This window comes from Hypoxylon trugodes, assembly GCF_022578975.1.
Source record: "Hypoxylon trugodes strain CBS 135444 unplaced genomic scaffold F4822scaffold_5, whole genome shotgun sequence".
NCBI lineage: Eukaryota > Fungi > Ascomycota > Sordariomycetes > Xylariales > Hypoxylaceae > Hypoxylon > Hypoxylon trugodes.
This window is the reverse complement of record NW_026250020.1, coordinates 2,211,904-2,235,136: the sequence shown is the minus strand read 5'-3', so window position 1 is coordinate 2,235,136 and position 23,233 is coordinate 2,211,904. Positions and strand designations below refer to the sequence as shown.

The 23,233-nt window shown below is 47.2% G+C and overlaps 7 protein-coding genes across 7 annotated transcripts; 4 read left to right on the top strand and 3 right to left on the bottom strand.

The window, feature by feature from the left end:
* Nucleotides 1-252: 252 nt before the first annotated feature.
* F4822DRAFT_404085 (citrate synthase-like protein) lies at nt 253-2,241 on the bottom strand. Its single transcript, XM_051458166.1, has 4 exons — nt 1,888-2,241; nt 1,762-1,826; nt 1,511-1,704; nt 253-1,460 (listed from the first exon to the last, which is right to left on the bottom strand). Exons 1-4 carry the CDS (start codon nt 2,005-2,007, stop codon nt 418-420), a joined length of 1,422 nt encoding a protein of 473 aa, XP_051314608.1. The 5' UTR covers nt 2,008-2,241; the 3' UTR covers nt 253-417.
* A 1,208-nt stretch (nt 2,242-3,449) lies between these two features.
* F4822DRAFT_404082 (uncharacterized protein) lies at nt 3,450-7,424 on the top strand. Its single transcript, XM_051458165.1, has 7 exons — nt 3,450-4,229; nt 4,312-4,557; nt 4,824-4,926; nt 5,035-5,982; nt 6,033-6,066; nt 6,124-6,277; nt 6,330-7,424. The coding sequence occupies exons 1-7, from the start codon at nt 4,110-4,112 to the stop codon at nt 6,789-6,791; spliced, it is 2,067 nt and encodes a 688-aa protein (XP_051314607.1). The 5' UTR covers nt 3,450-4,109; the 3' UTR covers nt 6,792-7,424.
* Nucleotides 7,425-8,367: 943 nt separating this feature from the next.
* F4822DRAFT_404079 (WD40 repeat-like protein) lies at nt 8,368-12,231 on the bottom strand. Its single transcript, XM_051458164.1, has 4 exons — nt 11,511-12,231; nt 9,552-11,455; nt 9,382-9,491; nt 8,368-9,328 (listed from the first exon to the last, which is right to left on the bottom strand). The coding sequence occupies exons 1-4, from the start codon at nt 12,102-12,104 to the stop codon at nt 8,493-8,495; spliced, it is 3,444 nt and encodes a 1,147-aa protein (XP_051314606.1). The 5' UTR covers nt 12,105-12,231; the 3' UTR covers nt 8,368-8,492.
* Nucleotides 12,232-12,488: 257 nt separating this feature from the next.
* On the bottom strand, nt 12,489-15,346 carry F4822DRAFT_404077 (long-chain-fatty-acid-CoA ligase). Its single transcript, XM_051458163.1, has 3 exons — nt 14,457-15,346; nt 12,787-14,374; nt 12,489-12,725 (listed from the first exon to the last, which is right to left on the bottom strand). Exons 1-3 carry the CDS (start codon nt 14,890-14,892, stop codon nt 12,620-12,622), a joined length of 2,130 nt encoding a protein of 709 aa, XP_051314605.1. The 5' UTR covers nt 14,893-15,346; the 3' UTR covers nt 12,489-12,619.
* A 2,519-nt stretch (nt 15,347-17,865) lies between these two features.
* F4822DRAFT_429448 (membrane-associating domain-containing protein) lies at nt 17,866-18,525 on the top strand (the record flags this gene model as incomplete). Its single annotated transcript, XM_051461102.1, has 3 exons — nt 17,866-17,950; nt 18,023-18,151; nt 18,218-18,525. 3 exons carry the CDS (start codon nt 17,866-17,868, stop codon nt 18,523-18,525), a joined length of 522 nt encoding a protein of 173 aa, XP_051314604.1.
* Nucleotides 18,526-19,673: 1,148 nt separating this feature from the next.
* On the top strand, nt 19,674-21,818 carry F4822DRAFT_259282 (O-acetylhomoserine ami). The gene is made up of 5 exons (XM_051454552.1): nt 19,674-20,036; nt 20,098-20,152; nt 20,210-20,293; nt 20,352-20,711; nt 20,764-21,818. Exons 1-5 carry the CDS (start codon nt 19,987-19,989, stop codon nt 21,580-21,582), a joined length of 1,368 nt encoding a protein of 455 aa, XP_051314603.1. The 5' UTR covers nt 19,674-19,986; the 3' UTR covers nt 21,583-21,818.
* A 1-nt stretch (nt 21,819) lies between these two features.
* On the top strand, nt 21,820-23,229 carry F4822DRAFT_259283 (uncharacterized protein). Its single transcript, XM_051454553.1, has 3 exons — nt 21,820-22,610; nt 22,675-22,767; nt 22,830-23,229. Exons 1-3 carry the CDS (start codon nt 22,013-22,015, stop codon nt 23,030-23,032), a joined length of 894 nt encoding a protein of 297 aa, XP_051314602.1. The 5' UTR covers nt 21,820-22,012; the 3' UTR covers nt 23,033-23,229.
* Nucleotides 23,230-23,233: the final 4 nt, after the last annotated feature.

The window sequence follows — 23,233 nt, the reverse complement described above, 5'->3', positions numbered from 1 at the left end:
AATTTATTGGAACTATTTTAATAATTTCTACCGCCTTACCTATTCCGCACGTATCCATATCGAATCAATTGGAACGCCACGAACTGCTGAACTCCGTAGGTGGCTTCTGTAAGGTACCCTAGTTTCCGTGACACTTTGCGCAAAGACAAGAAATCGGACAACATTGTAAAATGATGAGCGGAGAGGTTTTTGTAAATAGGTAATGTTTAGTAGTAGCTACCTATACTAAAAAAAAAAAAAAAAAAAATCAATCATGACGTACTATTGTACAGAAAGTGCAGCTTTTGGTATCGATAGGAGCATTTCTAAATCAACTCCCCCTTGATACACCACTGCCCTCAGTATACCGATCTATTTCCGTTGTAAAAATCATGCTCTTTTGAGACTAAAGGAGAAATGCAAACTTTTCTCTTTCCTTTATAGCTTCTTGACAATCTCGGCCCACTTGGCGGTCGAGAAACTCTTGGGTCGCTCAATGGGCGCACCGACGGCACGGTCAATGATGAGCTGGGGTAGAACACCAATGGCACGCGAAACACCAAATAGGACAGTGTAGTAGTTGGCTTCCGTTAGGCCGTAGTACTGGAGAAGGACACCGGAGTGGGCATCGACGTTGGGGAAGGGGTTCTTGGTCTTTCCGTGCTCAGTTAGGACCTTGGGCGCGATCTTGTAGACCTGGCTGACTAGCTGGAACATGGGGTCATTGGGCATCTTCTCGAGAGCGAAGGTGCGCTGAGCGGTGTATCGGGGGTCAGTCTTGCGGAGGACGGCGTGACCGTAACCGGGGACGACTCGGCCGGAGTTCAAGGTGGACCACAGGTACTCGGTAATTTTCTCGTCGCTAAGATCGTCACCAATGGACTTCTTCATCTCAGTAAGCCAGTTCAGGACTTCCTGGTTGGCAAGACCGTGGAGAGGACCAGCAAGACCGTTGAGACCAGCGGCGAGCGATAGGAAGGGGGAGCTCAAAGCGCTACCAACAAGGTGTGTGGTGTGAGCGCTGACGTTACCGCCCTCGTGGTCGGTGTGGATGGTCAAGTATAGTCGTAGCAGCTCAATGAAGTCCTTGTTCTCGCCGAAACCGAGCTGGTTGGCAAAGTTGAAACTGTAGTCCTTGTCCTTCTGGACCGGCGCAACCTTTCCACCCTTGAAGACGTTCTGGTAAATGCGGGAAGCGATAGTGGGGAGCTTCGCGATCAAATCCATTGAGTCCTCGAAGGTGTATCCCCAGTAGTCCTTCTTGTTGATACCCTTAGCATAGGCCTTCGCGAAAGACGAGGTGTGCTCAAGAGCCGTAACAGCAAGCGAGAATTGCGCCATCGGGTGGAGGTCGGTAGGGCAGCGGTCGATGAGTTCCTCGACGAACTTGGGGATATCGGATCGAGCAGCCCATTCGGCAGACAGGTCACGAACCTGTTGCTCGCTGGGAACCTCACCAGTTAGGAGAAGCCAGAAGAGACCTAGTAGGAATTAGTTTACGTTTATGCCATTGGTAAGTGTAAATGTTTACCTTCTGGTAGAGGCTCATTGCCACCGGGAGCCTTGGGGAGAACCTCCTGGCACTCTGGGATGGTCTTGCCGCGGAAACGGATACCCTCCTCGGAGTCAAGGACTGAACCTTCCCATACTAGAGCCTTAATTCCTCGTGCACCACCGTATACTTGGTCTAGTGTGACCTTGTCGACGACCTTGGAGCCATGCTCTCTGCGAGTGCGCTATGAGTCGCGTGCATTGGGAAGAGAATTTCCGTAGTGAACTTACTTTCTCAGAGCCTTGATCTCCTCAATCTTCTCGGGGAGTAGTTCGGCGAAGCGCTCCTTCAGAGTCTAGACGCATTGATCAGCCAATGGATGTTGTGGGTTGGAGGGGTTCTAGAGGTTTGCTAACCTGGCTCTTGGAAGAAGAGTAGCATCGCACGGCATTGAAAGCTGTGGTACGGGCCGTGAAACCCGGTGCTCTCAGTGAAGTTCGGAGGGCGGAGGAGCCTAAACGAAGGGTGGTAGCCATGGCTGATAGTATGGCGGGGAGAATTGGGTTGTGGTTGATGATAAGGAGATGTCAGAAAAAGTAGCAGAAGGTCGAGAAAAAGGATAAAAAGAATGATGAAATGCCTCAAGGGCGAAAACTAAAGTCCTTACCTTGGTAAATTGAATGGGTTGACGGACTAGGGGCAGCTTTTTCGGTTGGATGGGGAAACCGAAGAAAAATTTAGTGGGCCCGGCAACTAAAAGGACAGCCAGCTACGGAGGTACTACCTCTATGTACATTATTTCGTACCACCTATCCAACATCCTTCCTTCCTGTACTACATCAACTACATCCTTATGAAGTAACCTAGGGTGATTCACGGCCAATTGGGGAGCTTAAATCTCACCAAAAATTACATAAGATGCTACAATGTAGTGTATTGAGTACGAAAGTACACCGATGATTTCAGCCAATGAATTATGCTCCTACGGTTGATTAGTGTCCGCATATCCGCGCATGGATCATTCAGTCCATCAATCCACTGAACGGCTTCTTTTCCGACTACCTATACATACACACATCTACATTACATTCCTATCGCACACCTACATATATGTATATGTATGCGCCTCGATCTCTGTAACGTTGACGTCAATCTAACTTCACTATATCTAGTAGAATTGGTTATTACAACACAGTTGGGATGATATATGTGCTTGCGATTTCTCTGATAAGCTTCTGTGATTCATTAGTTGTGTGGATATTAAGTCTGTACTCAACTAAGTATGTTTGTATGTACGTAAGGCAGGCCCTTAGGAGTTAGAATATATATACAAATATGTCTGCTCTAAGTGGATCATCTTCAGGGTTATTTCGTATACTAATATCAATTAGAAGTAAGCACTTGGGGATCAGGAAGCATTTGCTTGTTATATAATACCATCGTTTTAGTAGCAAGTAAGTGTAGGTATATGCTAAAATATAGGCCTAAAAAGCCTAGTCAGCAGGATTATTGCTAAAAATATTCTAGACGTTCTATCCTAGACTGACTAGGATATAAGTCTTTAATTTATCAGATGTCAGATATCTTTTAGGTATTATTTTCTAACATTGTCTAATTGTGACAATGCAAGCTAAATGTTCAAGGCATCCATAAATCTCTTGTTTGCTGGAGTTTTTCAATTGCAACTTACGAGGAAAGCGGGCACCTTCCGTGAGAATATCTATTGAACCTTAGGTACTAAGATAGTGCGCGCGTACTCGCACCTACCTAGATATTTCGATGTGGGTCCTCGTGGCTGGGTACTCGCGGAACCTAACATCTTTTTAGGTACTGTCCACCGGGCAGGTAAGAGCCCTGAAGCTCTACAGTATCGGACTCTTTCCCTCAATCACTCACTAGCCTACCCCCACCTTTTTACAACACGCGACTGAAAAATCTTGCCAGCCAACTGGTTAAAGGCCTCTATTCTCTCCTCTCCTCTTTTCGCAATCCTCTAAAAACCTTTCCAACCTTTCCGACGTAAAAAAAAATCTCCCACACCAACCCTCCCCATTACCTTCAACATCAACAGCTTACCGTAAATTCTGCCGACATCTTCGCGCAGCAGTATCGGATTTGTCGCGCTGCTATTCTCCATATTCCTACCGATAATATTCAGCTTACCATAATAATCCAGCCTACCCGCCCCGGATTTTTCTAAAACTCGACGCTGTACCGGGACTGGGTTCCCACGCCGTAGTAGAGGTGCAAGCAAAGCTGTGGTGGTGCCATTTGCTGTCGCATCAATTCAATCACTCGACTCCCTCCCTTGGCCATTTTCTTCCATCAATCAATCGTCCATCCAACCTGGATTGCTTTTGAAAAGGGCCTCTTGAAAAGCATCGACTATTTTTTACCTAGATTTGCCCCTTGACGGATGTAACTCGTTAGGTCGCGACAAGAAAATACAAGTAATCACCCGAGAGCAAACCCATCACTGCGCAACAAGAGAGACCCTCCTAATACTTGGGTGACTTATCGCGACTCTATCGTATTATCATTCCACAGGTGCCGCGAGCCTGTTCTCGTTGTACATTGTGTGCTTGCGCGCTATTCTCTCCAACCAAGTATACCCAAACAGGAGAATACTATAGCAATCATGTCATCGCCCGTAGCTGAGCTTGAGGCGGGCTTGAATGCCATGCAAAATCTAAAGCCACCTGGAGTTACCAGATCCCGTATTGAAGCGTTGACAAGCTTATGCGTCAACAGTGTTCAGGTAAGATTGACTAGATTGAAAACATCATGATCCTCCTGCCGAGTAGATGAATGCTAATTTGATTGTCTTTTTAACCTCGCAGTCCGAATCCGTACTTATTCAGAAAATCTATACACACTTCAAGAAAACCCCTGCGACTCACAAGTTAGGAGTGCTCTACGTTGTAGACTCGGTAACTCGCAGCTGGGTTGACCAGGCCAAGCATCAAGGTCAACCTATCAATAGTTCTGCAAAAGATGGAACCTACGCTGCCGGCGTGCATAGAGTAACGGAATTGCTTCCAGTCCTTATGAATGACATTATTCAGAACGCTCCCGGAGAACAAAAGGTACGCTATATCACATATTCGTCGCATATTCAAGTCGTAGCATAAGGCGATAGCATCGACATTCAAAAACCGTGATGCTCTTGGGATAAGCGGAATAAGCTATGTCTAGTAGCTGTGTCTAGTCGTGCTATCTCCCGGTATCCTGGTATTAGGGCCCTCGGCCTATTTTTTGTTGCTCTGATTCATTTGCATCCGCAGGACTAGCTAAGACACTTCCTGCGACCTTGACCTATAAAAAGAAGTACTTACCTAACCGTTCCCAATAGGAGAAAATTAAGAAGCTCATTGACATCTGGGAGAAAGGCCAAACATTCCCTCAGGCCATGATCGAGTCATTCAAGCAGAAGCTCAATTCTGCACCAGCAAAGAGTAGGTTTTCCGAGTTCGACATTGATAATAACCTCCCGCCCTTTTACTCATTTATCGTTTTGCCCTCGTATCTGTGGTCGTGTATCTGACCCTTGTTTGCTGTTGTAGACGAGTCTACCACACCCATTGGTAGCCCCCCGCCGGGCCCTGGTCTACCAGGTTTGCCCGAGAGTAAGCCGTCAGCCACCGAGGCTCCGAATGCAATCATGGAGGCCTTGGCCAATATTGCCCGACAAAATGTTACAGCCGCGCCCGTTAACAACGCCGTCCCGGCTCCAGCCAGCACGTACAGCGTGCCACCACCACAAACGAGCACGATTCATTCGCCGGCTCTTCCTCTAGGTCACAACCAGCAACCGATTGCTCCTTACTCAGCACCCCAGCAACCTGTAAACTTACCGGGAATGCCCTACGCATTCCCCCAGCCAGGTCAAATCCAGGCTTCAACCCCTGTGCCTCCAGTAACTTCTAGTAACCCAACTCCTGGCTTCCCTGGTGTAGCACCGAGTGCCCCCGCGGCGTCTGTGCCTGGCATGGATCCCAGCGTCCAGCAACAGGTTATGTTGATCAAGCTTCTTGCCGATCAAGGCGTCCCGTTTGATAAAATCCCCGCAATCATAGCCAGTATGCAGGGAAATAATGGTGCCACTCCCACACCTGGTGCTGCGTCAGCAGCTGTACCTCCCGTTAGTCAGTCCCCGTATGCTGGTTCCTGGGGTCAGGGGGGCTATCCTCCTGTCGAATCACGTGAACATGACTATCAACAAGTGAGATCGCCGAATAGATATCGCAATAGGTCAAGATCCCGTTCGCCCCCACGCCACTGGGATGCACGCGATCCTCATGGTCGCTCCGACCGTGAATATGGTACCTATGGTCGTAACTCTCCAGGCTTAGGACGTATGGATGACCGTGACCGCCGTATGAGAGGTAACGAATTCCGCCAGCGCAGCCCTGGACGCCGTGGCCGTAGTCCCAGCCCGGCGCAAGGCTTCCCTCACCCAGGCCCCAAATGGGTTGATTACGATAGGACCATTCCTCAGGGTCATATCAAAGGTAAATGGCCTGAATATCTATCACAATACATATACTAACGTGAATAACAGTTCTAAGCAGGACCTTATTCGTTGGCGGTGTCACGTAAGTTATTCATTTTCGATTGACTGAAAGATGTGTCTTGTACTAATGTATCTATAGATGCCCCGAGAGTGAATTACGCGCTGCCTTCAACCGTCATGGTCAAGTGCAGACCTGCATTGTCAACAAAGATAAGCGTCACGCATTTGTTAAGATGGTTACGCGCCGAGATGCCGTCACTGCAAAGGAAGCCATGGAGAATAGCACATTTAGGGTAAGTGATATCTAAAGCATTCGTCATTGACCATTATACTTACAAGAAACAGACACGTTGGGGTGTAGGCTTCGGACCTCGTGATTGCAGCGATTACCAAACCGGTATAAGTGTAATCCCTATCAGCAAATTGACGGAGGCGGATCGAAAGTGGATGTTGACCGCTGAATACGGCGGTAGTGGTGGCCGTCCCATTGAGACAGGTCTGGTCGTCGAAGAACCAGATATCGAGATTGGTGCCGGTGTTTCGTCAAAGGCCATCAGTCGACGAATGCAAACCGATAAAGGAGGTAGACATGGTCCCAAGTCTAGCCGTGGCCCTGGGGAGGACGATGGTGATCTTACCAGATGGCGGCGAAACCGAGATCCTCGTCACGAAGATCTCCAAGAGGACATTAACGGTATTAATAACGGACCCGCCATTCCGTCCTTTCCTTTCGGAATCGGAACTGGACCTAATGGAATGCCGGTCTTTCCTCCTGGATTTGCCTTCCCTCCGCCGGCCTCCGAGTAGCGGCGACGAGGCTGATCAGAGGTTAGGCAAAAATATGATGATTGGTCTTGAACGATGGCTCCCAGAAGCTATCGAGTTTGGAAGAAGTCAACAGTTCCCTTTGTCATGAAGGGAGTGTCATGGATTATTGGAGAGCAAAGCGAGGTCGTTTCTCGTATCATAATCTGCGAGTATCTTACGAATCACGTTGCATGAGCTGGCGTTGGGGCATTTTGCGTTAAGACTGATGGGACCTAGGATCTCCGCATTTAGCAACCGCGGGATTCTTCTGCTCTATCAACATGACATTACGCATATAGGACCTATTTACATTATATGTGGACGGGCCTTTTTGCGTTAGAGTCTACACGTTGCGTTCTGTTTTCCTTTTTGTTTTCAGCTTCCCCCCCAATTCTGGTATTGATCTGCATCTAGTACAGAGCAGGGCAGATTGGCATCTGTCCACGCTGCAGGTTGCAGGTTGCATAATGTATAGTACCCCCAAAAATCAGAGATGGCGTTGAGGATAGGAAGACAAAAAAAAGCAAGGGGGCGGCTATTTCGATGATAACTTCTTACTTGGGGAGGTTCGGCAGCATGTAGCATGTAGCTTTAGATAACTATCAATTAGTTATTATAACCAGACTTGTGTTTTGTCCATGTTAATGTTTATCTTCATTGGGGATGAGTAACAGCATAAAACTCCGTTACAGATTGATCGCCCGCATTTCTTTACCACTTCTTGCAGATTCCAAAGAATGCCACCGTCACATCGTACATTTGCTCGGGTGCAGATACATAATAAATAATTTGCATGATGCATGCAGGCCTTACAAACAAACTGCAGACCGATCAGCCTATAAAGTCCTTGAACGCCCCATGTGCTACCTACCTAGGTATCTACTACTTACGCCTCCTTGCTTGCGAAGCACTGTTCGAATACCCAATTCTCGGCCTTAATTAATTATATACCTAATCTAGGTAGCTAGTTAGGTATGCATATCCATCCGAGGTACCTACTTAATGATCAGTAGCACGGCACGAAAGGTACCTCGGAACGCAACAGTCGTAGCCGGTAATATAAACCCAGGCATTTTTGTCGTCAACATCGTACGTAATCCATAACCCACCGGAGTTTCTATCGCATCGTAACGCCCAACCTACTCCGTACGATCTGTACCATATCACATTTTTAACAATAACCTTCCTAACTCGAAGGTATTTCGTGAAACCTGCCGGCGCCACTAAGTAGTAAGTGGGGGTCAAAGAGGTAAGGGAAGCCCGATGCATTGCGTAATCGAGAGTACAGCATCCGGGATGTCCGAATACATGATACATGTGACTAGAAAAATGAATTATTTACTTTTTCTTCTTTCTTTCATCCGGCTTGGCTTCTTGGTGTGTTACTTGGGGTGTTACGGCTAGATCGGAATAAAACGGGTTAATGGTATAGGTCTAAGACATGATCTGAAGTATCGCTTTAGAAGCTAATATTAGGGGCGTGTTGGGACAATGTAGTACACCGGACTTGTACAGTATCCGCGTTGAAATTAATCATATTGCGACTCAAATACACTTCATAGAGTAGACCTCATAGCTTATGTAAAAATGTCATTTATTACTCCATCGGCAGGACTCTGCTCAGGAAGTTTTTAAACTATGCTCTGCTCTCTCTCCCTCTCATACGCCCCTAATTGATGCGATGTATTGATACACTAATCACTAATCCTCCTCATAATAACTCGACTCATAGTCCAGATCAAGCGGCGACGCCTGCAACTCCGCGCCCTCGGCCATAAGCGCGCTGAACGTCGCCAGATCTAGGGCCTCAACATCTAAACTTAGCCTTGTGTTGCGCTTATGAACTTGTTTATCCCACTGGGCCGGTAGTTTCTTGATCTTATCATTATCTTGCTTAAGCACTCTCGATGATCGCGAGAAAGTTTGGTTGATACGTTGGTGAGCCTCGAAACCGCCTAGAAGCGGCTCCTGTGGGTCTCCATTAAGATGGGCTTCCGCGCGGTAGAGGCCCGTTTCGAAGTACATAAACCCCTGGACGGCGCCGATGGTGGGGTCGGGACGAAGTATGATCTGTGATGAGTTTAAGTATTCTCGGGCTTGCTCCTGTCCAGCCTGGTATTTAGGTAATCCATTATGACCCGGTGGGGGGACTTCCTCGTGAGGTATGAACGGACGGGGTCTTCGGATAGCACGTTGCTTTCCGTTTAGTTGCAGTCGTAAGAAGCCGGATGATACGGCGGCTGAGCTTTTCTGGTCCGTCTCATCGTCGTCACCATCGATATCCATTAGAAATACTCGCCCACTGCCATCTCCAATGAGTAGTCTCTTGAAGTCTGGTGAGAAAGCGCCGACTGTGATGGGGCCAGGTACCTCGATAATATCCCTGATTAAGACCCCCTTTCCGTGTCGTATGTTCCATACTTTGACAACTCCATCCGATGATCCGGTGTATAGTCGGTCCACAGTTGTAGCCCAGGCTATGAATTTGACACCTACATCCTCATGTTCTCGATCTCCAATAAATTCCTCTACTGGATCTATATTTCCGTTAGTCCTTATTTCTTATTATAAAAGGGAAACAAACACTTACCGCCGTGCTCCAAAACGCACATGGGATCATCACTACCCGCAGAATCCCAAACGTAAACTCGGCCGTCGGTACAGCCAGCGGCAATGTAAGAATATAGAGTGCTATTGGGCCTGTTTTGGATATTAGCAACCTACATCACAAGAATATTAGATAACAAAGACAATTCGTACCTAATAGCAAGCTCATTAATATCAATAGCAGGGCAATCCAGTGTCTTCACCACGCCATACTGGCCCGTCATCTCATTCAGCTCGAAAATACGGATCTGGGTTCGAATGTGCTCCTCAATCTTCTCCGAAGTCTGTGACGCCGAAGTAGCAGCAGCGAAACTCGGCCGACTGGGATGCCACACAACCTCAAATACATTCGCAGTCGCCGCACTGTTGACTTTGACCTCGGTGTTCGTGTTTGTATCCCAGAGACAAAGCTCGCCGGTATCGCGCTTGTCCTCAGGGATCTCATTGTCGTCGCCGTTGAGACTTCGCGGAGAGTAGCCGATTAAGAGAAGATGGTTCACACTAGGTTCTAGCCCCCAGCGAATCGCAGACGGGAAGTAAGCCCACTTATCCGAAGGCACATAATCTTCGCCGTGGACTCGTTTACAAGAGAACTCATCATAAGCATAGTCTTGTGAAGGACGAGTTGGCCCGTCAAGAGTAGCACGATAGACCCGCACTGCTCTCGTAGAAATATCAGCAGCAGTCGCTACTTTACTACCGTGTATATTCTTATTCGCCACGACGAAATTGACCCTTCCGTCATGATGCCATGTCTCATGCAGCGCCATGGCGCCATCACGCGAATGCCAGACTTTGACCGTATTATCAAAGCTCGAAGTGAACACAAAATCATGGACGGGATCATAGTCCGATGATACCACTGAAGTAAAAAGCCAAGGATCTTGACTCTCCCTCATCGATGCTAAGGCGTTATCGCCGTGTTCGACGATAGGGCGGGGGATTCGGTGGTCAGGATACGCTCTTAGGGTGTTAGATGCCGCATCGCCGAATAAAAGGTTTCCAGGTTTGTTGTATTGCTGATTATGAGAATCAGAATGCGTAGTGGTGCCACAGACGAAGCGGGTCGCATCTGAAAGCCAGCTGATAGTCATAATATCCCCGGCACAGTTTGTCCACTCAACTCTCGGCTCCATATGATCCTCTCTATTACTCCTAAACGCCGTATTGAAGTTTTGGTAACGACGAGTAACTCCTAATCGTTGACCAACAATCTCCCTTGCGAATAGCAACTCTGGCACTATATCCTTCTTCGGTGCACCACCACGAGCATCACTATCGTCTCGTTCTAAGTAAAACGACTTAGGTTCGGCGTCAACCTGTTTCTGCAGTATATCATCTAAGAAATTATGGATATCCTCTGCAGAACGCTTCAATATAGAAGAAGGCGGGTGTTCAAAATCGTCATAACCTTGCCGATGAACATCAACAATGCGAGCTTGCATGTTTTTAGACTTTTTCAGGAGATGGCGTAGGTCCCGGATAGCCAATCTTTCTGCCTTTTGGAGTGGTCTACCATGTAGAGATCTTGCAAGTCGCTGAAGATATCTCACTTCCTCATCGCTGAAGTCTACATGGTACACACTCGGTTGACTCAGTTCGCCGAGTCGTAGAGGGAGCATTTGCCCACTACCTACCCCCGTTGCGATGCGACGCCGATCGGCGGCAGGCAGATATGGTCTTGATCGTTGACCGAACCAGCGGCTCTTAGCTTGTAATGGAGAACCTTCCTTCTTGAATTCATAGCTCTTTCCTGACTGCCACTGTGTAGCTTTCTGTCTCGTTCGCAATTGTTGCGGCGTGATCGGTGGCTTCTTCTTAGGTGGGAGTCGGGGCGGAGGCGTCTGAGCAGGTGGAGGGACAGCATCTTCGGACATGACTATATCCTCGTCGGCATCTTGCTCCACTTCCTCTTCATCGCGGTGGTCATTGCCATTAAGCGTAAACCCATCCAGCGGTTTCTCGATAGAAGGCAATATCGGCACGGGTATTTGTGACGTAGATATGCGAGCAGGCAGTTGCGGTGGTTGCGAAGCATTCGGCGGACGTCGAAACTCCTAGACCAGGTCTATTAGTAAAAGTCATCGTCGTAGGGCATAGATAGCAACTTACAGGTTCTCCCGCAAGCTCTTTTACAAGCTCACGAACGCGCACGTTAACGCTCGCCTCAACCTCGGGAGGTAGACGCCCATTGCCATCGTTAAAGTGGCGCTCGAACTCGCTATCCGCAACCCTCCCAATGACCTTTGACCCAAGCTTATCGATATCGTAGACCTCTGTATCTAAGTCCTCGATAGCACGCTCGAGATGTGGAAACACCTGGTTCTCCAAGCACTTGTTCAACAACCTTTTCACGGCGGCGGGGGATGTCGCTTTGTTTGCGTCGGCATGTTGCAACTTTCGGCGCTTCGTAGAGTGACCATTGGTTGGAGTAGAGTCTGATAAAAGCGGTGTCGATGGAGGTGGAATATAGCTCTGGGATTGCCTGGGTTCCTGCTTTATTGGAGGAGGCCGCACGCTCAAGGCATGCGCGTTTGGTATGGTAGGCGTGGTGGTGGGACCGGCGGGAAAGCTAGGTGCTTTGGGGGGTATCTGTGGTATAAAATCGTCGGAAATTCCTTCTCCCCCCTCTTCCTCCTCATCGGCGAGTGTCAGGTCGATTAGCTGGCCTCGCCGTAACGCTGCCCCTTTCGCGTCGACGGCCATGATCGATGGTGTCCCCAGTTATTAACCATTCGAAAACGTAAAACTAAAATAAAACTAAAAAAGCGGGTATTTTATTAAGTTAAAAACTTATTTAATACATTATTTATAATAAAAAAATAAAATAAAATAAATATTATTTTAAAAAATATATATAATAATTTAAAGATATAAATATTTAAATTTTATTTATATTAAAATATTTACTTTTTTATATTTTTAAAATAAACTTTATCATCTCGTTAACAAAAGGCATTTACTACGTCGTTGACTTTTACTTGTTATTATTAAATATGTAGTGTTGTAAAGTTGTAAGTTAATACGGGTATAGCTGTTAGTGAAGTAGTGGGTTGGTGGGGTTGTCACGACAATAGAAAAATAGGATTATAAAGACATCCAACAATATGTATGATTCATTCATCACATTAATAAGAATAGTTGAGCGCCATCGCTTATGTAGTTACATAACAGGTATACATAACGTAAAATAAAATATATGGTACAGAATCGCCGATATATTACAACTTCGGCTTGACGTTTGCGGTCTCTGCATTGATCTCGGCGTACATGCGGTCGATATCCGTCTTGAACTTCCTAACCGTTTGCGGCCTCTTAAGTTTCAACCTAAACACGATTTATGTCAGCAGGAGTACAATAAGATGATAAGACCCTTAGAAAAACTTACGTTGGTGTGAGAAGCTGGTTCTCCACAGTAAATGGTTCGAAGTCCAGAAGACAGTTGCGTACGCGCTCGTACCCGTTAAACTTGTGCTGCTTGGCAATGTTGTCAAGATGCTTAAGGAAAGCCTTCACTACACGAGGGTCTCGAGCAGCTACCTTGATCGCTTCAATATCTTCCGGGGCGACAGTCTTCCTTAGGATCTTACTAGCGAATGGACCGAATGTTACCGGATCCACACCGAAGATACCGACCAGGGTCGATTGGCTTGGTTCGCCGTGAACGAAGGCCATGGCGACTAGATTAGAGCTGCCCATGAAAACATTCTCAATTCGCTCAGGAGATATGTACTCTCCTTGAGATAACTTAAGAACGTTCTTCTTGCGATCAATGATCTTGATTCGACCCAATTCATCGATTTCGGCAATATCACCAGTGTGGAACCATCCATCCGCCTCCAAGGCTTTCTTGGTCTCCGCTTCGTTCTTTAGGTAGCCACGGAAAATGAACGGCCCTCGCAACAACAACTCTCCTCGCGGCCTGGGCTTGTCCGTCACGAGATACTCGAGCTCAGGTTGGGATTCTAGGCATACTTCTATGCCTGGCATGGGACCACCCACGTTCCCTATCGTAAAGTCGCCGTCCAGCTGGAATGAACCCGCGGCGTAAGACTCGGTAAGACCATATCCCTGGCAGAAAAAGTTGCCTAGGGCGGCTCGCAGGAACTCGTGGACATCAGGATCGAGCTGCGCGCTTCCACTCACCATGGAGCGACATCGGTCCAAACCAACAGCGGCCTTCACCTTAGGAGTCCATATCCTATCGTAGAGGAAGTGTTTATTGTGCGCCTTTCCAGGTGGCAATTTCATGCTAGCTTTCTTCGTCTCTATAACTCTTCGCGATAAAGCACCCTTCACGCCATCGGCCTGGATAGTCTGGGCTCGGATGCCCTGGTTGATTCGGTTGAATAGACGAGGTACCGAGATAAAACCGGTAGGTCTCAAAAGTTTCAAGTCGTCAATAACCTCTAGCATGTTGCCATGGAAATATCCTATAGCACTACCCGAAGACATAGCACACTGGTCGATCATTCGTCCATAAATATGGGCTAGAGGTAGGTACGAGAAAGTGACATCCGTATGAGTATAAGACCCACTGGAACGGGCACTGGCAACTGCTGCCACACAGTTGGAATGCGTCAAAATCACACCCTTGGGATCACCAGTAGTACCAGATGTGTAGTTGACGGTAAGAATATCTTCTGGACGAGGAGGGCGCGCAGGGTGAGCCACCTTAGCTCCAAGTTCCTCAACAGCTGTCATCGACCATATCTGGACACCGTGCTGAGCAGCGATGCCGTTTAGCAACGCAATTTTAGAGTATCCATCTTGCTCCCCCGCATCTAAGGAATCCACGCAGATGATCAACTTAAGTGAGGGTATTCGGGGCGCAAGGGCGAGGAGAGTCGGGATATGGGGTAGCGAAGAGACTACGCAAGATAGTTCGGCGTGTTTGATGATGTATTCGGACGCATCGGGACCCAGGGTCTCGTAAAGCGAGACAGAAAAGAGCGACTGCGAACTCAACCCGATATCTTTGTTACGTAAGTCAGAAATTTGAACACCTGGAGATCGGTCTCGACTTGGCAGCCGCTTCGAGTTTTAGGGGTTTCTCACCTGTGATTTGCCATTCGGCCCTGTTCTGACTCCAGATACCAACACCATGGTTACCAGGCGGAACGCCAATGCGACGATGAAGTTCATATATACCAGACCCGAAGTTTTTGCTTCGCGCCGCGACTTCAGTGTATGTCTGCCATTCGAAGTGGTTTTCCCAGCTCTTGGTTGTCGGGTTCCAAGGTCGCGTACCCAGGCATTTGTTATTGGGGTATCGCTTTACAGCATCCTGGAAAAGGTCGTGGAAAGTGCGTATTTCGGGCACATAAGTTTCGAGCAGAGGCTTATCTTGAAATCGCCAGTGCCTGTAAACAGGGCTTCGACCATCTCGTTCGGTGCCAGGTATAGGTACAGCGTAGGGCGAGCCGGGAGGTGGCGGCGTCGATAATTGCTTAATCGTCGCAAGAGTTTGCGGGTCAGGGCCAATTCCAGACATATTTTATCCAGCTACCCGGTAGAATCGAAGATGGTAGTATTGATAGGTGGGTTGGAAAAAAATAAAACAATTAAAAACAAAACGATTTCTTAAGATGTAAGGGAAGAAAAGGCGACTCAAGAAATTGGAAGTCACCTTTAGTCGCAACCTTAATCTTTATTCTCGACTTGCTACACAGACGTGACCCACTTAGAGTTTAGTCTATGTAGGGAAGATACCGAGGTGGATTGTTAAGTGGATAGCAATAGCTTCAACACTAAATACCTACCATCTAAAATGATAGAGATGAAAAGTATAGGTCTAAGCTTATAAAACAGTTTCGCCTTAGGAAGTATACACAACTGACAAAAGAGGTATGTAAAAATATTTATGTGCCCCTATCCGGCTCAATTTGTCTCGCATGTAAGCAAAAGTGGTGGAGATGAGCTTCGCCGAGATGCGCTGCACATGTGCTCGCTCTGTTTGTTTGTTAGGTAGGTACCTCCCCAGCTTATGCACGAAACTACTAGTAGCTCTATTAGGCGAGCCGAGGTCTAGGGACTCGATCTTAACAATACGTGGATATGATTGGACAGAAACTAGACCTCGGAGCAATAGATGGGTACTGACTTACCCCAGACATTTCGGTCATCATTGGTTGAAAGCAAAGACATTGGTTAAGATTCGGTCATCGGCCGAACAGTTAAAGACGTATGCATATAATCCGGCACTTTCCATGCCGTAGTACCGTGATTAGTTGAACTTTTTCTGGTTGGATTTAACTTAAGGTTATTATGGACTAGACCTTTTCAAAGCCAATAACGAAATGACCTGACTTAGATAAGCTTACTTTTATATTTACAAGCGATCTACGGCCTCACTTTGCGAATAACGCTTCTGGCTGACTCGTCTTCGATAGACTGCCCTTATAGACATACCATGAGGAAGCGAAAAGACTCTGGGCAAATATGCATGTTCCTTACCTCGTTCTAACTAGGTATGCAGGCAACAATATATAAAAATTATCACATGGTGGCTTCAACTAAAAGCCGATAGAGAGATACATTTGTAGGCGTTGCCGCCTCGAAACAATTGCACGCAGGTACCGCCATTTCGTGACACACGATTCAGCTCTCATTATCTCCTTTTTCAAGCCTCACTGCAGCCAGCCGTATGATTGAGAGATCGCCAAGATTACTCCGACACAATCCTAGCCGAAAATAGCCGTCAAGCCAAATGACATGTTAATAAAGAGGCTATCGGCCACCTTGTCACCACGAACCGCTCCTCATTCTTCAAGGAATATATTCTTCGTTGGAGATATCTGAGCTAGCAAGCAACTTATATCCATGTGAATTTATTACTATTCAAATAGCAATATCGAGATTCTTAATTCGAAGAATTTCTTTGCTTAGGTACTACCACACGCCTATTAGCGCTGTTTTGCCTTAATTTTCTCAGATCTAGCAGGATGGTCCAGAACAACGCCACTCAGTCTAAAACGACTCAATTCCGAAGAGCATCCAGAGATGATTATAACACGGCAGCAAGCCACGATAGAAACTCCGAAGATCCTAAAATAGGCACATACTTAAATCCATCGATTTCTCGCCACTACACTACGCAGGCAGGCCTGAGCGCACGCGCGTTTTCTTGGCCGTGTAAGATATTCGGCACTCAAAGCTTAGTCCCGAACTGATGAGACGACTTGGCTCCGGTAGCCAAGATGCCTTCAAGATTTCAGAACAAGCCTTCTGATACAAGCCATCAACAAATTCCGAGTCTTAACAGACATTGTTTTGCAAAACATTTTGTTATTTTTGGTTACTCTTTATCTTATCCCCGCAATCTCATGTTTCAATCTTTTATTTCTCACGTATTTGTTCATGATCCTCATAGTCTGGGCATTTCTATTATCGGTCGTAAATGGAAACAATTCCCATGCGCGTCAAACAAGGAGATTTTCTTGGTAGATTAGGTAAGTGCGTACGTAGCACTGCTAAATTAGACAGACCTTGGTATCGAGTCGATTCGATGTTGAGTATAGCAATGGATGGATATGCGGACTTCCGCTGCTGTACTTACGTGTACGCGCCCGCCAGCGTGATACACGCCCCTCTTATTTCGCTTCACTCGCATCTTGCCGCCAACAATAAACGCTAGAATCTCATGTACTTGTAAGTTAGAGAGGAATTTGGATCTTTAAGAATCAAATGTCTTGCTATGTTATAAAATAGGATTGCTACAAAAAATTATCGCATCACGAAATATCCGCAGTGATCTGTCAGTTCCAAGGTCGCTGGGATCGGAATCGATATTGATAAGACGATTCAAAAGCCAAACCAGAAACTCGAAGATTTTCTTGTCCTTGTATTAAGAACCCTTCCCAGCATTTGCGAAGCACCCCTGTGGGGACCGCCACGGCAGATGATGGGGGGATGATTGGGCTGGATTGGTCGTTCCGCCCTACCAACGACCCCGTTCGGGAAATCGAATCTCTTGCGCATGGCTCACACCCCCTGATCTTTGCTGTTTCAGATGGTCTCAAGGCAGCACATCGCCGCCCGCATTGGGGCGATCAGAGCTCAAGTCAGTGCCAACTCGCGGGCACACGATCAACCATCAACCAGGGATATTCCCATTCACCCTGACGAGTGACTTGTCTCCGGATTCTTGATAATTACCCATTGGTTCCCCCCCGGGATGTAGCATGAATGGTAGGTGGTTCTTCTTTTTTCCCCTTCGATCCCTTCCCAATTCTTGTTTTTCTTTCCACCCGTTATATCTGTTGCGTGCCTGGTGCCCTCTTTCCGTTCCTTGGGATATTTCTATTCTTTTGCCGCTGTTGACGCTCCTTATTTAACTATTATACAATCCAAATAATTCCCCCCTCGCCTCCCTAGCGTACTTCATTAAAATATCGTTTTTATGACGACCGGTACGCACCGTGACGTTCGTTTTCCTAACCGTACACCTCGATTTCAAACCGGCAACATGGCTTCATCTAGCATTATTATCCTGGGTATCCGGGCGGCCCAACTACTCTTCGCCTTCATTGTGATGGGTCTTACGGCATATGGTACGTTTGTCATGATAGAAAGGGATGCGTAAAGTTGCTGTTTTGGCAAGGGCTAACTTTGGGTTTGGTTAGTTGCGCACTGGTACAATGTAGACACATTGACTACGTCTCCTTCGCAGGTCAACTGGTTACTAGTAGTATCAGTAATCACGATTGTATCTGTCCTTTACCTCGAGTTAACACCGAGATTCGCTCCCAAGCGTAAGTAACCACAAAACGAGCCAAGCAGCTCAATATACGTCTTCCAAAAACTCACATTTTAATTAGTATCTCACCCACTCGTGGCAATGAGCCTCGAAGTACTTAACGCGCTCTTCTACTTCGCCGGCTTCATTGCACTCAGCGTATTCATGAGCCGCCTACTTTTCTGCCGAGGCAGCGTGTGCGGAGCAGCGCGCGCCGCCATCGCCTTCGGGGCCTTCGAGTTTCTACTATGGACCGGATCCGCGATCCTTATGGGAAAGGAAGTCGCGAAGGCGGGCCTCCCCAGCTTCAAGCGGCCGACTTTCGGCCGCAAGGGCAGCAACAAGGGCCCTTTAAACGAGCCCCCTATGAAGGAAACCTCGGCCGCGTAAGCGTGACCGTAAGCCAAACTGGCGACCGGCTCTCCGTCGGCAGCGGCCGCGGGTACACTGACATCCCGCTATCCCCGTACCGTCCGTCTCTCGATTACCCCGTAGAGGCGAAGACGGTTGGGCGGTGGGATCGTGTATACTTGCATCTAGGCAAAGTGTAGACAGTCATCTGTGTTGTACACATTCATTCATCAATCAACCCATTCATCCAACCAAAGGGATTGCGGTTTTTTTACTAGGATACGGGAAGGTGGCTATGAATGAGAGAAAATCGGGGAATTGAAGGCTTCGTCTAGATGACTAGCCAGCCAGTACGTCCATGGATGGGATGTACCGGGAAAGGGAGCTGTGCTGTGAAGGAGTTATTTGGAGTTAATTTGAAACAATAATAGTTAAAACTTAACTAACTAAAGGGAAACTGATTCGGCTGAGCTCTTGTTATGAAGACGGAACGAATATATCCAATATACCATCAATACTGTTTGCGCGATGAGAATTAATCAACTTGACACATAGTGAATGAATTATTGATGAAGAGGGATAAGGGGTTAGAGAATTGATTGCGATGGCGATGTCGGCTAGCCTTATACTACATGTAATGAGTCCTTAATTTCCCTCATACATGTAGCGAAGTTAATGTAGGAACTTTGTATAAACTTTATTCGCAACTTTGTTTCCAGCCATCTGGTATTGGGGTAGTACGAACCATCCCACCCGATATCCTACACCATGTACCGGTATACGGGCTTTAGTTCTGTCGCAATACGGCTACGGGATGGTGTTTTTTATTGATACCCCGCCATGCCTCGCTAGCTTTTGTGACCTCCCACTATAGCTTGCGTGGGATGCCCCGCGATACTTCTCCTTTCAGCTACCTAGTTTTTCTATACGTACAAAATGTAGAAAAGGAAGTATTAATTATGAAGTAAGCAACTCATATTCCAATAAAATAATTTATAATATCGAAATATCAGACCAATGAAGTCAAGCTCTATATAAAGGAAAGAGACAGGGGAGATGGAGCGAAGCTAGTCGAAAACCCCTCAGTCCAAGTAACTTTCTATAGCGAGCACCACGGCTAGCTACCTACGTAAGTAGTATGTATACTTGCAGAAGCGTATAGGTAGTACATAGACCTACATGGCAAGTCGACAGGAGATAGTCGATGGCGTGCTTTCTACCCCGACTCCACAATTCCCCAAAACGGAAATCCAAGAGTGACGATTCGCCTAAGAGTACTGTGCTATTGTCGGGAAGTCGTTTGTGATGAAGAGATACATATAAGCTAAGTCAAGTGACACATATCTTTGTAGTAAGTCCTATAGGCTTGTGAACTCAAATACTTCCTGTTTTCTCTCTATTTGGGTATCGCCCGACGTCGTGATATCTTGTCATTCTCACTTATCTGATTCTCACCTTTCTCTTATACCCGAGAAGACTTAATATCTGAAATTAGTCACAATGGCAGAGGAATTAAGTAAAAACTTTGAGACACTTCAGCTCCATGCGGGGTACGGGAATTCCTCAAATACTGTCAAGATATTCGGGCGTTGACAGCTAATTGTGCCATAGCGCCCAGATAGATCCAGCTACGAATGCTCGCGCTGTTCCCATCTACGCGACTACTGTTAGTTTGTCATGATATTAGCATATCGGACGTTTATGAGCTGACTGTCATTAATAGAGCTTCGCCTTCAATGACTCGGCACATGGCGCAAGGCTGTTCGCCCTTAAGGAGTTCGGCAACATCTACAGTCGTCTTATGAACGTTAGTAATATCTGTCAGCGCCAGTCATATTTGGCCCGATGTTAACCGAAATGAACAGCCTACTGTCGATGTCTTTGAGAAGCGAGTTGCTGCCTTAGAAGGTGGTGTGGCGGCAGTTGGTGCCTCATCCGGCCAGTCGGCTCAATTCATGACTTTCGCTGCTCTCGCGCACTCTGGTGACAACATTGTCTCAACTACCAACTTATATGGTGGCACGTACAATCAGCTCAAGGTTTTCCTGCCACGACTCGGAATCAAGACAAAATTCATCGAGGGTGATAAGCCCGAGGACATTGCCGCGGCTATCGACGACAAGACGAAGGCCGTATATCTTGAGAGCATTGGTAACCCTCGGTACAATGTGCCAGACTTCGAGGCCATTGCGAAAGTTGCTCATGAGAAGGGTGTCCCCGTCGTTGTAAGTTAAACAAGTATCCCAGGCAAGATGCAAAATATACTAACTTCAATAGGTCGACAATACTTTTGGAGCTGGAGGCTACTTCGTAAGGCCCATTGAGCATGGTGCAGATATTGTTGTCCACTCGGCTACGAAGTGGATTGGAGGTCACGGAACGACAATTGGTGGCGTCGTAGTCGACAGTGGAAAGTTTGACTGGGGCAAGAATGGAGCCCGATTCCCCCAATTTGTTGAGCCGTCTGAGGGTTACCATGGTCTTAAATTCTGGGAGACCTTTGGCCCTATCTCTTTCGCCATTCGCGTGAGAGTTGAGATTCTACGTGATCTAGGTTCTTGTCTTAACCCATTTGGAGCACAACAACTCCTTCTTGGCCTCGAGACACTGAGTTTGAGAGCTGAAAGACATGCGCAAAATGCAATTGCGCTTGCGAAGTACCTTGAATCCAGCCCCTACGTAAGCTGGGTATCGTACCCGGGATTGGCCAACCACCCCAGCCACGAACTCGCTAAGAAGTATTTGAAGAGGGGTTTTGGTGGCGTTCTGAGTTTCGGAGTTAAGGGTGGTGGTGCTGCCGGTAGCCAGATCGTCGATGGGTTCAAGCTGATCTCCAACTTGGCCAACGTTGGCGATTCAAAGACGCTGGCTATTCATCCCTGGACCACAACACATGAGCAGTTGTCAGATGAAGAGAAGATTGCCTCAGGTACGACTGAGGATTTGATCCGTATCTCAGTCGGTACGGAACACATTGACGACATCATTGCCGATTTTGAACAATCGTTCAAGAACGCGTCTGCTGCGACCACAAAGGGAGCAGAGGGAGGTTCGGGAGCGGAAGCCAAGAAGGATGAAGCACCAACAGTCGTATAAGGAACCTGCAAGCACATTTTTGAATAATTATACCCATTCAAGTAGTAAAGAATCATATCACATTTGTGAGATAAGGGGAAATTTTATGAGCACCCAAACTTGACATGTTATTAGAATGCGGAATAGCCATGAAGCACTAGTCAAATGAGACGCATAGTTTTAGCGATAAAAAGTTGCGAAGTTTATAGAAGACGGAGAGATGGGATGGTATGTTAAATTTGGCTCTGCTTTCCAGTTGTATGGTACCTATCCGGCGCCAAGACAACCCCCAATTTGGCCCCACATAATGTGTATGTAGGACTTTGAACCTTCCAAACGACAAACTGTATAACATCATAGCCTCAAACCCTATCTAGAGACTTACATTTCCATTTATCTTCACTACTTATAGCTATATACTAATAGCATCGAGAGGGGAGACAGACACAAGATGCGCATACCAACACTCACCAGCGTCCTCTTAGGCGCCCTCTCCGCATGCTCGCTTACCTCCGCCGAAACAACATCGTTCAGCGGCTCAACCAGCGTCGTCGTAGACGGAAAGACATACCACGCCAAGTACAAAGGCAAAGGGCTTAGTACAGATCAAGCATCAGACGCCATCCTCGCCTCACCAACAGACTCTCTAACACTATGGATTCCATCCTCACAACATCTTTCCAACCCACACGTCCTGCCACCGACTACGCACGCAACACTCTCCTCCCTCGGCGTCTCGCAGACCGCGCCGTTAACTGCGGCCGGAACATTCGTTTTCCAGAATCTAACGATCGGATCGTACCTCGTCGATATCCATTGTCGAACGCATGCCTTCGCGCCGCTGCGCGTGGATGTTGCGCAGCGAAGCACGAGCGCTACTAATACTGATGGAACGAAAGAGCATAACGAGACACCGGTATTCTTTGTGTGGGAGACGTACCGCGGAAATGACTGGGGAAATAAGGGCCAGAAGGTGCAAAAGAATGGGGACGGATATTTCGCGCTGCGGGCTTTGGGCCCGAAGGAATATTATACTGAGAGGGGATCTTGTACGTGGATTCTCTACCTAGGAGAAAACTGAATATATTGGGCTAAACTAACACGCACCTACAGTCTCCGTCTTCGGCATTCTTAAGAACCCCATGATCCTCATGGGTCTCGTCAGCATGGTACTCTTCCTCGGCGTGCCGAAGCTAGTTGAGAACAGTAAGCCCCTTCCTCTCTATGCGCACTATAGATCACTGTCTTCTAACCACCGAAAACTCCAGTGGACCCCGAAATGCGAGCCGAGTGGGAAGAACAGCAAAAGAACAACCCAATGAACTCGATAATGGGCGGTCAACAATCCAGCGCCAACCCCATGGGCAACTTCGACATGGCCGCTTACCTTGCGGGGCAGAAGAAAGATGAAAGCGAGGCATCTGCTGCTGGTAGTAACAACAGCGGTAGCAAAAAGGCAGGAAAGAGATAGAGTGTTATGAGATATTGAATTATGGCAAGCTTGTACGAACATTTATATAGAGGGAATAGAACGGCTAGAGGACGGTGTCAATCCTATCAACTCGAATATAGACACATGCGCATGGAGATAAGTGATTCGTAAAACGAAGCTGCATTGCAGGACCTATGTACCTAACCGACCCAACCCAGCCAGACCCTTCCACTTCATTTC

Coding starts and splice junctions, on each gene's coding strand:
- F4822DRAFT_404085 (XM_051458166.1), bottom strand. CDS start 2,007: ATGGCTACCACCCTTCGTTTAGGCTCCTCCGCCCTCCGAACTTCACTG. Junction 1,705..1,761: donor GAGATCAAGGCTCTGAGAAA/GTAAGTTCACTA, acceptor GCGCACTCGCAG/AGAGCATGGCTCCAAGGTCG. Junction 1,461..1,510: donor CAATGAGCCTCTACCAGAAG/GTAAACATTTAC, acceptor AATTCCTACTAG/GTCTCTTCTGGCTTCTCCTA.
- F4822DRAFT_404082 (XM_051458165.1), top strand. CDS start 4,110: ATGTCATCGCCCGTAGCTGAGCTTGAGGCGGGCTTGAATGCCATGCAA. Junction 4,558..4,823: donor ACGCTCCCGGAGAACAAAAG/GTACGCTATATC, acceptor CGTTCCCAATAG/GAGAAAATTAAGAAGCTCAT. Junction 6,278..6,329: donor TGGAGAATAGCACATTTAGG/GTAAGTGATATC, acceptor TACAAGAAACAG/ACACGTTGGGGTGTAGGCTT.
- F4822DRAFT_404079 (XM_051458164.1), bottom strand. CDS start 12,104: ATGGCCGTCGACGCGAAAGGGGCAGCGTTACGGCGAGGCCAGCTAATC. Junction 11,456..11,510: donor AAGAGCTTGCGGGAGAACCT/GTAAGTTGCTAT, acceptor GACCTGGTCTAG/GAGTTTCGACGTCCGCCGAA. Junction 9,329..9,381: donor GTGCGTTTTGGAGCACGGCG/GTAAGTGTTTGT, acceptor ACGGAAATATAG/ATCCAGTAGAGGAATTTATT.
- F4822DRAFT_404077 (XM_051458163.1), bottom strand. CDS start 14,892: ATGTCTGGAATTGGCCCTGACCCGCAAACTCTTGCGACGATTAAGCAA. Junction 14,375..14,456: donor GGCCGAATGGCAAATCACAG/GTGAGAAACCCC, acceptor TACGTAACAAAG/ATATCGGGTTGAGTTCGCAG. Junction 12,726..12,786: donor AACCAGCTTCTCACACCAAC/GTAAGTTTTTCT, acceptor AATCGTGTTTAG/GTTGAAACTTAAGAGGCCGC.
- F4822DRAFT_259282 (XM_051454552.1), top strand. CDS start 19,987: ATGGCAGAGGAATTAAGTAAAAACTTTGAGACACTTCAGCTCCATGCG. Junction 20,037..20,097: donor ACACTTCAGCTCCATGCGGG/GTACGGGAATTC, acceptor ATTGTGCCATAG/CGCCCAGATAGATCCAGCTA. Junction 20,294..20,351: donor TCTACAGTCGTCTTATGAAC/GTTAGTAATATC, acceptor CGAAATGAACAG/CCTACTGTCGATGTCTTTGA.
- F4822DRAFT_259283 (XM_051454553.1), top strand. CDS start 22,013: ATGCGCATACCAACACTCACCAGCGTCCTCTTAGGCGCCCTCTCCGCA. Junction 22,611..22,674: donor TTATACTGAGAGGGGATCTT/GTACGTGGATTC, acceptor ACGCACCTACAG/TCTCCGTCTTCGGCATTCTT. Junction 22,768..22,829: donor GCCGAAGCTAGTTGAGAACA/GTAAGCCCCTTC, acceptor CGAAAACTCCAG/TGGACCCCGAAATGCGAGCC.